At 51.1% G+C, this 14272-nt stretch overlaps 1 protein-coding gene across 5 annotated transcripts in view; it reads right to left on the bottom strand.

Moving 5' to 3' along the window:
• SBF2 (SET binding factor 2) overlaps window positions 1-14272 on the bottom strand; it is a 2158806-nt gene that overhangs the window by 699569 nt on the left and 1444965 nt on the right. For all 5 annotated transcript variants that reach the window (XM_086955965.1, XM_086955960.1, XM_086955962.1 and 2 more), the window contains exon 23: window positions 13742-13869. In XM_086955965.1, the coding sequence (XP_086812091.1) occupies window positions 13742-13869 (128 nt within the window). The remainder of the gene's footprint in view (window positions 1-13741; window positions 13870-14272) is intronic.

The following is a 14272-nucleotide window of genomic DNA, read 5'->3' as shown; positions in this document are numbered from 1 at the left end:
GGCTGCTGCACGGTCGCGCCGCTAGCGCGCGGCAAGCCCATCTGCGCCCGTCCGCACCTGGACCACGCCCAGCGCAAGCAACCCTGGCCCCCGCACCCGGCATGACGACCGCCGCCACTATGACGCCAGCAGTCTGCACGCTCTCAACCCCGGACAGACCCACAACTGCTTCAAGGCCGCCCCTAAACGCACACAAGGTCCCTTCACCTGCCGGGACTGCAGCTACACCAGCCACAGAGCCAACGAACCACCCGCCAAGAAAGACCTCCGATGCATACTACTGAACACTCGCTCCGCACGCAAACACGCCGTTGAGCTCTGGGACCTCCTCACACAACCTCTCCGGACGTTGCCTTCCTGACAGAGACCTGGTTGAACAACTTCTCTGCACCCGACATCTACATAGCCATCCTAGACAACTAGAAGATCACCCGCAGAGACTGCTCCAATGGAGTCGGAGGAGGAATTGCCATGGTCCACAAGAACAGCATCAGGGTCTCGACTAGCACAGATGATGCGCTCAGCACCGCCGAACACATGCATTTCCATATCCACACAGACCCCAACTCCACCCTCAGAGGCATCCTCGTCTACCGACCCCCCGGACCCCGCCCCCAGTTCAGCGACTCCATCGGCGACTTTATCAGCACGCACGCCCTGACCTCCACTGACTACATCTTCCTCAGTGACCTGAACTTTCACCTTGAGTACAACAATGCCAACAACTCCACAACCCTGATCGATAACCTTGTCAACCTCGGACTGAGACAACTCGTCACAATGCCCACCCACTCCGCCGGCCACACCCTTGACCCCGTCTTCTCTTCAAGCCCGCACGTCTCCGTAAGCCACACCACCGAACTCCTCTGTACCGACCACCGCTGCGTCCACTTCACCTTCCAGAAACCCACCGCACCCAACAGATCCCCCATCGCCGCTGGAGCAAAATCACCGAATACCAACTACATGCAAACCTCACTCTCAGCCCACCCACCGAAGCCTCCAACACCGACGTCGCTGCCCACAACTTCAGATGCTGGATCGAGGACTGCGCAAACACCCTCGCCCGCTGAAGAAAGCCCCCCACGGAGACATCAGCAAGAGGGCCAGCTGGTTCACAGCAGAACTCCTACATTCCAAGCAAGCCTGCCAGAAACTAGAGAAGAAATGGCACAGTGAACAAACTCCGGACAGCCACACAGCACACAGGGACGCCGTCCGCAACCACCACCACCTCATCAGGGCTGCCAAGAAGAATTCCTTCGAAGACCGCCTCGACAACAACGCACACGACAGCAAGGAGCTCTTCAACATCGTGATGGAACTCTCTAACCCCAGCTCCAACACCAACGACATCCCACCGTCGCAAGCCGTGTGCGACTCCTTCGCCACCTTCTTCCACAGCAAGATAGCAGACATCCACGACAACTTCAACACACAGACAGACAACAGACCCTCCGCACACCGTCGACCACGTCCCCTTACTAGCTTGGACCAGCGTGAGCGTCGATGACACCATCAAGACCATGAGCACAATCCACTCCGGCTCTCCGTCAGACCCATTCCCGCACCACGTCGTCAACAAAGCAAGCAGCTCCATCGCACCCCACCTACGCAACGTCATCAATCTCTCCCTTGAGACCGCGACCTTCCCAAAGAGCTGGAAACATGTCCAGATCAACGCCCTATTCAAAAAACCCAAGGCAGACCCAAGAGACCTCAAGAACTTCCGACCCATCTCTCTGATCCCCTTCCCTGTCAAGGTCATCGAGAAAATCTTTAACAGACAACTAACCAGATACCTCGAAGAGAACAGAATCCTGGACCCTTCCCAGTCAGGGTTCTGCAGCAACCACAGCACCGAGACCGCCCTCATCGCGGCCACCGATGACATCAGGACCCTGCTAGACAACGGGGAGACTGCAGCACTCATCCTCCTAGACCTCTCTGCCGCCTTCGACACAGTCTGCCTCGCACACTACGCGCATGCTTCCACGCCGCAGGGATCCAAGACCAGGCTCTGGAATGGACCACCTACTTTCTCTCCAGCAGAACCCAGAGCGTCAGCCTCCCCATGTTCCGTCCCAAAGCCTCCTAGATATTCTGCGGGGTACCCCAAGGATCCTCCCTCAGCCTGACACTGTTCAACATTTACATGGCCCCTCTTGCACACGTCGCCCGACAGCACGAACTCAACATAATCTCCTACGCCGACGATACTCAACTGATCCTCTTCCTCACCAAGGACCCCATCACTGCCAAAGCCAACCTCCATGAAGGAATGAAGGCCGTCGCCGACTGGATGAAGATTAGCCGTCTGAAGCTGAACTCGGACAAGACGGAGGTCCTCATCCTCAGCTCCAACCCCTCAGCTAGGGACGACTCCTGGTGGCCAACAGCACTGGGGGCAGCCCTGACCCCCACCGACCACGCATGCAACCTGGGAATCATCCTCGACTCAACGCTCTCAATGATCAAGCAAGTCAACGCTGTCTGCTCCTCCTGCTGCTTCAACACCCTCTGCATGCTCGGCAGTATCTACAGATGGATCCCGAGAGATACAAGAAAGACAGTCACAGAGGCCCTCGTCAGAAGCAGACTCTACTACGGAAACGCCCTCTACGCGGGAGCCCCGACCAAGCTCATCAATCAACTACAATGTATCCAAAACGCCTCAGCACGACTGATCCTTGATGACGGCCAAATCACCCTCCACCTGGGAAACCTGCACTGGCTCCCCGTCAACAAGAGGATATCCTTCAAGCTCCTCATCTATGCACACAAGGCACTCCACAAGACCGGCCCAGCCTACCTCAACAGACGGCTCTCCTTCTACACCCCCAACCGCCAGATACGCTCCGTCGACCTCTCACTCGCCACCGTCCCGCACATCCAAAGAACAAGCACCGGCGGAAGATCCTTCTCCCACCTCACCGCCAAGACATGGAAACACCTCTCACTGAGCCTACGACAGACCCAAGACCTGCTGACCTTCAGGAGGACACTAAAGACCTGGCTGTTCGATCAGTAGCGGCCACCACCTCCCCCCTCCCCCCACAGCACCTTGAGACCCTCACAGATATGTAGTGCGCTTAACAAATGACTGATTGACTGATTGACAGGACAATGTCCAGGCCCATAAGCAACATCCGCCCCTCGCTAGGGAGGAGCACGGTCCCTCGCAAGACAGATGAGGAGATGGAGCTAGGCACGATAGTGGAAACAGTCAGGGCCAACCTACAGGTCCCGGAACCCAAGAAGCGGGTATCCGGAAAAGAGAACACTCCCCTCGAGAGTGTTACAGTATGAACCCAAAGCAGAAGCGTGGAAAACACCTTTGCGGAAGCAGCAGGGAATATGGAAAAACTGCAGTTGGGAAAGTGGCCAGAAATCGTGGCCAAAAGACAACGTAAAGCAGAGACGTACACGGTAAATCGGCTACCTTGAAAGACAAGCCCAGTAAGGGCTGACCATAGAAGCACCAACGCAAACTCCATATGATAGCAGACATACCAGGGTGCACCCAAGTTTGCGCCAATAGTAATAAGCGTGCCGCACAGTGGCTTTTGTCCTTGGCGCAAAACGAGGACAGGGCATCAGCCGTGAAAGAACTGCGCCTGAACTGAAGATAATAAGGGCCCGAGAGACAGTGGCCGTCAAAAGAAGAGCAGCCGTCATAGACAAGAGGAGCACTGCAACGTTAAAAAAACAAAGACCTCGTCAAGGCAGGCAAGTTTGAGGCCGCACGGCAAGGAACCCATGAAGAGGCCTAGAAGCACTACAGACAATGGGAGCCAATTGCAACTGAAGTGCAATAGAGCAATGCTAACGTTAGGATTGCAGCAGAAAAATAGGACAGCCTGACCCCCAGAAGGAGGCCTGTGAGGAAGACTCCATAGGAGCTTACCAAGGCTAAGGCAGTTACCCTATGTGGGGTATTTGCTGGCTATTGGGTAAGTCTCAACCCCTGCGAGGGGATCCTTTTGGGCAAAACACACGTTCAGAGGACTGGAAGGAAGACAGAACCAGCCATCCTGTACTGAACGAATACTGAAATGGCGGAACAACCGATTACACTATCCGGGCACTATGCAAGAAACCGGGTTTCGTTTTTTTGAGAAATCAAACCAACAAGGCATCATCGCCTATGCCGAAGAAAAATATATCATAAGGCAGAAAGTCGTGCCGCAAGATTTAAGGTAGCCCAGACAAGAGACGGGAGATAGCTAAATCCGCGTGGAGGTCAAAAAGGTCCACAACATTGAATGGCAGATCTCTAAGAGCATCCCGAACATTGTTTGACTGTCGCGCAGCCGAGCAAGAGCCTGTCCCGAGTCAGTTGCATCAAGAGAAGATCGGAGGGAAAATTGAGCCATTCCCCTGCCATCAAGCAGAAGGTGAAGTAATTCTGCCCGCTGCACTTCTGGAACAGAAGGAAGAAGGTTCTCGACCAAGTCCCAAAGGGCAGAGGATGCGCGAGCGAGCACGCAAGCCGTATTTAATGTGCGAATGGCAGCACTGGTAGAAGCGAAAAGCTGGTGACCACATGTGTCCAACCACCTAGACTCCTTGGTGGGCGGTAAAAAATGGCAAGGCGGAGGAAGCCTACAAGTCAAAAGCCACCTGAACAACTAGGCCCTGAGCTCTAGGGTGAAGGGACAGGCGGAGTGGATCATCCGGGACAGGAGGGTGTCGACAAGCAATGGCATAATCAACAGGGTCATCAGAGAAGGGCCTCACCCATGTGCCAAGCATGATCAATCAATCAATCACTACCTACCCGTAGGGTCTCGAGGCGCTTTGGGGGGGGGGGGGGTGCCGCTACTGCTCGAACAGCCAGGTCTTGAGCTTCTTCCTGAAGGAGAGGTGGTCTTGGGTCAGGCGCAGGTCGGCAGGGAGGGAGTTCCAGGTCTTGGCGGCCAGGTAGGAGAAGGACCTTCCTCCTGTAGTGTCTCTGCGGATGCGTGGGACGGCGGCGAGGGCGTGGCTGGCGGATCGGAGGTGGCGTTTGGGAGCGTAGAAGTTGATTCGGTTGTTGAGGTAGCTCGGGCCTTGGTCGTGGAGAGCTTTGTGTGCGTGGGTAAGGAGGCGGAAGGTGATTCTCTTGTTGACCGGGAGCCAGTGCAGGTCTCTTAGGTGTCCAGAGATGTGGCTGTGTCGTGGGATGTCGAGGATGAGTCTGGCTGAGGCGTTCTGGATGCGCTGGAGTCTCTTCTGGATCTTGGCGGTGGTTCCGGCGTTGAGTGCATTGCCGTAGTCCAGTCGGCTGGTGACGAGGGCCTGGGTGACGGTCTTCCTGGTCTCTGTGGGGATCCACCAGAAGATCTTCCGAAGCATGCGCAGGATGTTGAAGCACGACGAGGAGACGGCGTTGACTTGCCTGGTCATGGAGAGGGAGGAGTCCAAGATGAAACCCAGGTTGCGTGCGTGGTCCGTCGCTTTGGGTGCGGTGCCCAGGGCGGGGGGCCACCAGGAGTCGTCCCAGGCGGAGGGCGAGGAGCCCAGGATGAGGACCTCCGTCTTATCTGTGTTCAGCTTCAGGCGGCTCGTCGTCATCCACTCGGCTACCTCTCTCATCCCTTCGTGCAGGTTGGCTCTGGCGGCGGCGGGGTCGTTGGTCAGGGAGAGGATCAGCTGGGTGTCGTCGGCGTAGGAGATTATGTTGAGGTTGTGTTGGCGTGCGATGGCCGCGAGGGGGCTCATGTAGACGTTGAAGAGAGTCGGGCTCAGTGAGGATCCTTGAGGGACGCCGCAGATGACTTTGGTGGCCTCTGACTTGTACGGTGGTAGGCGGACTCTTTGTGTTCTTCCGTCGAGAAAGGAGACGATCCATTCCAGCGCCTTCTCCTGGATTCCGACGTTGCTGAGGCGCTGCACTAGGGTGCGGTGGCAGACCGTGTCGAAAGCCGCGGAGAGGTCTAGGAGGATGAGGGCCGCTGTTTCCCCGTTGTCCATCAGGGCTCGGATGTCGTCGGTGGCGGCGATGAGGGCGGTCTCGGTGCTGTGGTTGGCACGAAATCCGGACTGCGATGGGTCGAGGGATCCATTCGTCTCGAGGAAGGTGGCCAGCTGTTTGTTGACGGTCTTCTCGATGACTTTGGCTGGAAACGGGAGTAGCGAGATGGGGCGGTAATTCTTGAGTTCGGTGGGGTCTGCTGTAGGTTTCTTCAGTAGAGCGCTGAGTTCGGCGTGCTTCCAGCTCTCGGGGAAGGTGGCGGTGTCGAATGAGGTGTTGATGATGTCCCGCAGGTGGGCGCGATGACAGCGTCGGCTTTGTTGAAGACGTGGTGAGGGCAGGGGTCGGTTGGAGATCCGGAGTGGACGGAGTTCACCGTGTGGACGGTGTCTTCGGTGTTGACCGGGGTCCAGGCGCGGAGGGTGGTGGTGGGTGGAGGTCCTGCGGTCGTGGCGTGCGTCGGTTGAGTGCTGAAGCTGTCGTGTATGTCTGCGATCTTGTTGTGGAAGTAGGAAGCGAGGGAGTTGCAGAGGTCTTGCGAAGGGGTGATGTCGTTGTTTCCGGCGTTGGGGTTGGAGAGCTCTTTCACGATGTTGAAGAGTTCCTTGCAGTTGTGTGCGTTGTTGTCCAGTCGGTTTTTGAAAGCCGTTTTCTTGGCGATGCGGATCAGTTGGTGGTGTTTCCGGGTGGCGAGCTTGAGGGTGGTCCTGTTGTCCGGCGTGGGTTCCCTTCTCCAGGCTTTCTCGAGGGCTCGGCAGTTCTTCTTGGAGCTCTTGAGTTCGTCGGTGAACCATGGGGCTCTCTTACTGCCGGGTCTGCTGGGCGGGTGTCAAACAAAGATTCCCCAAGGGGCAGCAAAGGCTCCACCTCAATAGGCTCCATGTGGAGAAGATCCAGTAAAGGATCAGAAGGCAGGGAAACCACAGGGGTCTGAAATCGAAGAAAAGCTGCCGCCCTGTGAATAGCACCTGCGGAGGCAGCACTAGTCTCAGTAGCCATCCAGGGAGGCGACAATAAACCGTTGGTAGGAGACGGTTGGAGACTAACCCGTCCACTAGACAGCAAAAGTGGAGGAGCCTGAGGCTGATCCGAAGGCCACGCAACCTTGGTACCTGCATCATGGACTGAAATGACCTCAGATCTGGGGAGTCCAAAGGAACGTCAACCTCTGCAAAAGAGGAAGCGTAGACGCCGTGTGGGATTCGCATCGACGTCCGAGGAGTCGGGGGGGAACACCAAACTCATGCAAAAGAGGAGGCATGGACGTCGGCACCGGCGTTGACCGACGCCGAATCGGAGTCGTCTCGATGTTGACGACCTCTAGAGGGAACTCGACCTAGGCGCCGTCGGACGTCGATCCCACCGCAATATGCGGCGAGGAAAGACGTCGACAGGGTGTTGAGCCGGTGCTGCCACTGAAGTCAGCACAGGAAGCCAAGCAGGGCTATGCAGTGACTGAACGGGTGTGCTGGATGGGCGACTGGGAGGGCCCTCTGGGCTGTGTCCCGTCAGTGTCATATCAGCTCTGGAACCAGAGTCGATGCACACAGCTGGCGCATAGGACGAAACTGCTCGTGAGGACCCGACATGAGTGCCTTCCACCTCTGTGGGACCCGAAGGCACACCAGGGAGAGTGGGTGACCCAAAGTAAGAGTGGAGTGCTTTGGAATAAGCCTCCATTTGGGCCTAAGTCGCTCCAACTTCCAAAAGGGGAGGGTACGGAGGGGATGACTGCCGGACACCCGTGCCTGGCTGGGAGCGAGAGGAACGGGCGCCAGTATCACGCGTACGGGAGCCAGTGTCACACGTGTGGGAGGAAGACCTCCGCAACTTACGCATGTGCGTACCCGCCTCTGAACGATGTCCGCGGGAACGACCTCGGGAACGGGCCCAATCCAGAGAGGGAGAGCGGCGACACGAAGTTGTAGGACCGTACAGCCGTACAGCCAACAATTTCATACGATACTCCCTCAAGGACTTAGGTTTCATTTGTTGACAGGCATCGCACTCTTTGGAGTCGTGGTGCCCTCCTAGACACCACATACAGATGGCTTGCGGGTCCGTGACAGACATCTGACGCGCACAGGTCTCACACACCTTAAAGCCCAAAGGCATTGCACACTGTTCCGTGACGCCGAAGGCGTTGAGAAGGCCCGAAAAACAGGCGAAGGTACCGCTGGTTTTCCAGGATCCGCGTTGGGACGCAGAAAAGAAGAAAAACTGACATCAACGGGGTATATATGGCTCCGCTGACGTCATGTCCATGGACGAAGTTAGGGCGGAGCCGAGTGGCTCCGCACCCGGCGCGCAGTGGTGCTGCTGCTGAAAGTTTTCCAGATCCAGTCTGACGCCTGGGGATATTCTAAGTTAAGGAATCTGCGGCTAGATGTCTCTATCAGATGGAAGGTCTACACACATGCATGTTGGCCATTTTCCATAGAGGAGAGCTAGCCCTATAAGAAAATGTATTTGCTCTGCTTTTAAGGACTGAAAAATAGAAATACAAAAGAAGCATTTCTTGACTTTTTAAGGTGTTGGGTAACCGGTGATTTAAAGTACTTACTATATGCATTTTGAAGAGTGTCCTGGACTTGGAAGTAGCATGCTTGACTATTAATATAGTGACAGTGTTTCAAAGTCTAATGCATGCCAGGCCAACCATAACTCCCCAACAGATGTTGTGAGCTAGTGATGCTATTTCGGAGAAGATTGTGGCTATGATACCACCTCAACTACATGCTGTAGTTAATCTCACAAAATGAACACTGCTGCCTTCTAATTATAGATGTGCATCCCTTCTATGTTCTGGAACTGTTTCCCTAATATGTTTCTCACATCTATCATCCATCCAAGATGCATGGGCATGTTACTATGCTTTGACTCTTTCAGCAGAACTTGAAAGTGAAACCCATCTGTTGGGAAGCAGAGTTTTTGTACCATGCTAACAATTACTCTTCCGCCACCATCCAAGATTTGCAAGACTCCTTAAGAACTGTGTGTACTATTTTTCCAGAATAGGAGTTGCGAAATTACGCCATGTATACAAGATGGCTCACCTTGCTCAACACACTCAGTATTAAACATTTCAACATCAGTAAATCCTCCAGTCTTCAAGAGATTCCAGAGTTTTTACAAGGAAAAGTTTAGACGAGTTTGTACACCCTTCTGCAAAGCAATAGAAGCATATACACAAAGGTCAACATTCAGGAATCTGAAACCGAGGCAAAGAGAAAAGCAAAGAACTTGCATTGAAACCCACAGTAAACAGGCCTGCATAACCATTTATTTTATATTGCGTCAAGGGTAAAATACACTGCTCTCTTCTGGAAACCTGATTTGCAGATTGCTCAAAAGCTAGACAGCAGAACTAAATGACCCAATTTGCAAAGCGTTGTCATGCAAAACATACACATATTCTCAAGAACAGGACACAATCGTAAATGCGGGAATTATAAACACTATCATACTCTTTATCTAGAAACATACTATGAAGCGAAAACTATCAATGAAAAGACTGCAGACAATTGTACTTTTTGCATCTCAGAAGGTGTATAAGCCTTCAGTCGATGTTCTCCTATTTGGACCAGCCAATCCTCAATGATGGTACATCTGAGGTGGTGGCCTCGCCGTCATGATATGAAATCCGAGCTGTTCCCTTGGGAACCTCTAGACCTCATTTCAGTGTATAAAATATTTAGCTCTGCAGGCAATTATGAATGGAAAGCCTGCATCTGAAAAACAAGCAACATGGATTATGCCATGAAAAATCGACCGCTTTGTTTTGAGGCCACTCAATGAATATACATTCTTCAAACGAGAGACCACATTAAACCTTTTCAGGTTTCTCTTCCCTGGCCTTAGAGGCACATAGAGCAATGTTCAAAGGAACTTGCTTGATTCTTCAACTAGATTAAGTTAAGGTCCATGGTGATTGGTGAACTATAGGCATAAACTCCATGCAAATATTTCTGGTTTTCCTTGGGGTCATTCATACATAAAGATGGATTGAGCACAATGGATGGAGAGCGCCTTGCCATGACAGAAGAGTTTACTTACCTAAGCAGTACAATCAGACATGATGGAAAGGCAAGCAGTAATATCAAAAGCAGACTGAACAGATCCAGGATGCTAACCAACGTGTGGAGGTCATCTCAGTACTGCATCAACACCAAGCTGAGGCTTTACCAGAGCTACATTCTGTCCACACTTGTGTATGGATCAGAATGCTGGTGGATGACTAAAAGCAACATCACCATACTGTTAGCTATCAACATCAGTAACCTGAGAGGAATCTTGTGCATTTTCTGGCTGTGAACCATCTCCAACCAGTAACTGCTCACCAGATGCAAGCAATCATTATGAAAAAAGATGGAGATGGATAGGACACATCATCAAAGAGAACAAAACTCCATTACAACAACGGCTCGCCACTGAAACTAAGAGGCAAATGGAGGAGAGAGATCAAAGACCCGCTAGAGGCGAGCTGTGGAAACAAAAATAAAGATACTTAATCACAACAAGGATTCTGCACAGAAACTGGTCTAAAACAGACCAAAGTGGAGATCCTTAGTTGCTGCCCTACTTGCCAGTTGGTATAACAGGCAGTAAGTATGTAAAACAGAGACCACAATACACCTTTTCAGGATTTTCCTCCTTGGGCTCAGATGGACACAAACAATAATGCAAACACCAACACTTCTGAAAGTTGGACCTGCAGAGGGTCAGTATGACGTGCGCCAAACAAAGCAACAAATATCTCCAAGCATCTAGTATAGCAGGACTTTGTCGAAGGGAGTTGGGATGCAAGGACAACATTGACTACTTTGGCCAGCAGATTAAAAGCATTTAACTGCAGCCGCTCAGTCTCTATGCATGGAGGTGTAAGATTTCAAGACTTAGGTACAGCACTTTCCGTAGTTGACAGGAGGTCCTTCTGAAGTGGTAGCCATATTGGAGGGCAAGAGCTCATACTCAGGAACTCAGTACCATACTCTACTGGCCCAGGTCTGGGGCCATCAAGATGACTTGAGCCTTGTCTGTTCTGACTTTCAACAGAACTGGAGGCATGAGAGGCAGTGTTGGGAATGCATATATGGGACCTGTTTCCCAAAGCAGTCAGAATGCGCCTCCCAGTAACAATCCTGGATGAAATTCCAATGTCCAGCTGAGTTTACACTGAGCATTCGCACCAGTGGCAAACATCTCACCAGGGCATGCTCCACTGGTTAAAGATGCCCCTCACTACCCCTGGTTAGAGGGGCCACTCGTGATCCACTAGCAACATCTACTCAGGTCATTGGCTCTGATATTCAAAGTAACTACCAGAAGGTTGACCATCAGAAAGATGTTCCGCTGGTCCAGCCAATTAGGTAGCCATACAGCCTCCTGGCATAGGACCCAAGATTCAATTCTGCTCTGCTAGTAGCACATAGCGGTCCTGTTTGCAAGGACCCACAACTGTCTATTCTGGAAAGCAGCAAGGATATCAGGGCAACACAGATTGACCAACAATCCAAAACACTGAAGTGAAAATGGATCAACACAGGAGACCAGAGGCTTCTGATCTCCAACTCTTCCTGATGACCTTCCCACACTCCCTCCTCTTAGAAAGGAGGAGTCTGTCACAACAGAAAAACCTTGGTGGGGACGTAAGTGTGGCATGTCGCAGGTCAGGTTGTTACTCCTCTGCCACCACAGAAGACACTGAGCTGTCTCCTGCTAGATCTAGATAGTCTCTAAGATAGACTCGATGACCAAGGAAACATGAGATTCTACTGCTAGGTCCACACAGGCCATCAGGAGTTTGAGATGAGGAGGATGCACAAGGGTTGGAGTTTAAGAAGCATCAAAGCCATCCTCACCTATACCCAGTTTTGAGCCTGAATCATCAGGAACATGTGTGGTATGGTGGGGGAATAACCTTGAACGCCACCATGTCCACAGCAGCCCCAAAGAAGGAAATTATCTGGATGACTTAGGCTTGTTGATAAAGAACCCTAAAGATGTCAGGCGTCATCCAGAGTAGCTTCACAATCGACTGCGGCAAGCCCGCCATGAGCAGCTAGGCGTCAAGGTATTGGAACCACCAAAGTGACCACCTCCATAACTGTTATGAACACTCAAGGGGCTGAGGTAAGGCCAAAGGGGTTACAGCAAATGTGAAGTGTTCGGGCTGGACCACGAACTGCAGATAACATCTGTGTGCCCTTCAGTCCAGGGACAGCATCCGTTTTCCTGGGTTCAGACGGTGAGAAGCTTACATTTATATTTCATTAACAGGATTCAGTAGGCCAGACGCCTGCTTCTTCAGGACCAAGATGAAGCACAAATAGCACCCTTCCTCTCTCTCTGAAGTCGGCAGTTGCTTAACGGCATCCTCGGCCAACAGAAGGCTGAGTTTTGTAGCAAGACTACAGAATGGTTTACTGATAGTCACTATGTTGTTCAGACAGTGAGTAGCTTAAATGTATATTTCATTAACAGGATTCAGTAGGCCAGACGCCTGCTTCTTCAGGACGAAGATGAAGCACGAATAGCACCCTTCCTCTCTCTCTGAAGTCGGCAGTTGCTTATGGCATCCCCGGCTAACAGAAGGCTGAGTTTTGTAGCAAGACTACAGAATGGTTTACTCATAGTCACTCTGATGTGAGGGGAAAATGGATCAGAGAGGGGAAAAAAAGGACCAAGTGTAGCCCCGTTGAATTATCTGCAAGACCTATCTCTGATGTGACCGATCTCCAGTTGAAAAGAAAATGCTGTCACCCACGGCTGAATATAAGCTTGATAAGGCAAGTTACAACAGTTTGGCAGCCACGGTAGGAGGGGAAAAGGGGTTAGTGGAGAGCTGTCCCTGCTTGTGCAAATAGGCTCAGTCCCTGTCACGACCTCTGTCAAGATAGAAATAGGCCTGCTGTTGCTGCACAGGATGAGAGGGCTGGAGCTGCCTGTAGGCTAGTTGTCTAGAATAACCCCTAAACCATCTGGACTGTTAATGAAATGCTCTGCATCAAATTGCCTCAAATAGTTTGAAAGTCAAATCAGCCTTCTCTCCCAAACAATCTGGAGACATCTTTATGAACATGCCCATAGAACACATAGACATCTCCTGAAAACCCAGTTTATCGCATACAAGCATGCCTTCTAAGCACTAAACTGATGCCAAAAGCGTTGCCCTGGCAGTTTGTGGTATCCAAACCAATACACAAAAAAGACTTCACAACGTCCTGCCCATCAAGCATCGTTTGAGACTGAGGGACCCTGTGGTCTTTCAGAAAAGCCGGTAAGATCTCACTGGTCATGTTCCATAAAACCTATGTGCACCTGCCATGAAGGCACACAGCGTTCAAGGAGCTTAAGGCTAAACTAGCCGTCAACATCATTCTCTTTCCGAAAGCATTAATATGTTTCAACTCTTTATCCTGAAGGTTGATCGGAAAGGCATCCAGGGCTACTTTACTTGTTGACACTGTACCAATTTGTACGTATTTTAGAAGATTTACAACATTGGAAGTGGAGCTCTGGAGGCAGAGAAAGAAAGGAAATGATTTCTGTGCAAAGGGGAGGTGCTTATAAGCGTCTCCGCTCTGTCACTTCCGGGGCACTACCCATCAGCGCACGAGAGCACTGATGAAAAATTCAGGGGATATTCCTAAAGTGAGGAACAAGCAGATAGAAATTTCCAGAAATAAATACCAGAAAAACGGGATCTGCAATAATGATTGGCAGATAAACAAATGCTCTTACAGAAAACAAAAATACTAAATTCATAATCAATATGCAAAGTACCTGAAAAGTTGCAGATCTGATCTGAAGCCCCTCCTGCATATTTTGCTGCAACTGGTTCTGTACAGAGATTTTCTTTTCCTTGGTTATTGATGCTATAGGAAGGCTGCGAATAACTGTCTGCTCTCCAACTAACACATAAAAAGAACACGTATTGCTATTACAATTTCATTAATAATGACAACAAAGTAAAAGACCAGCTGACTAAAGTTGCTTGCAAAACTACGCTCTTCACAAACAAAAAAGACAACAAAAAAACAGCAAAGTAACTTAGATAGGGCTCATAATATTGATACAGAAGGGGAAAAAATGATATTGTGTATACCTCGATATAATTCATTTAATGTTAACTGGTTCTTCAATCATATTTTATCATGTTTACCACTAATTTACAAAACATCACAGAAAAACCACAATTTTAACCATAGGCAGTAGGCACGCAGGTTACAAAGAATAAATGCTGATCGCGATCACCAACGCTGAATTATTTGAGAACACAGACAATTTCAATCTTCCTACTATAACAATATCTAG

Source organism: Lissotriton vulgaris, chromosome 2_1, assembly GCF_964263255.1.
Source record: "Lissotriton vulgaris chromosome 2_1, aLisVul1.2, whole genome shotgun sequence".
Lineage (NCBI taxonomy): Eukaryota > Metazoa > Chordata > Amphibia > Caudata > Salamandridae > Lissotriton > Lissotriton vulgaris.
Note: the sequence above shows the minus strand (reverse complement) of the source record. Positions and strands in the feature narration are given on the sequence as shown.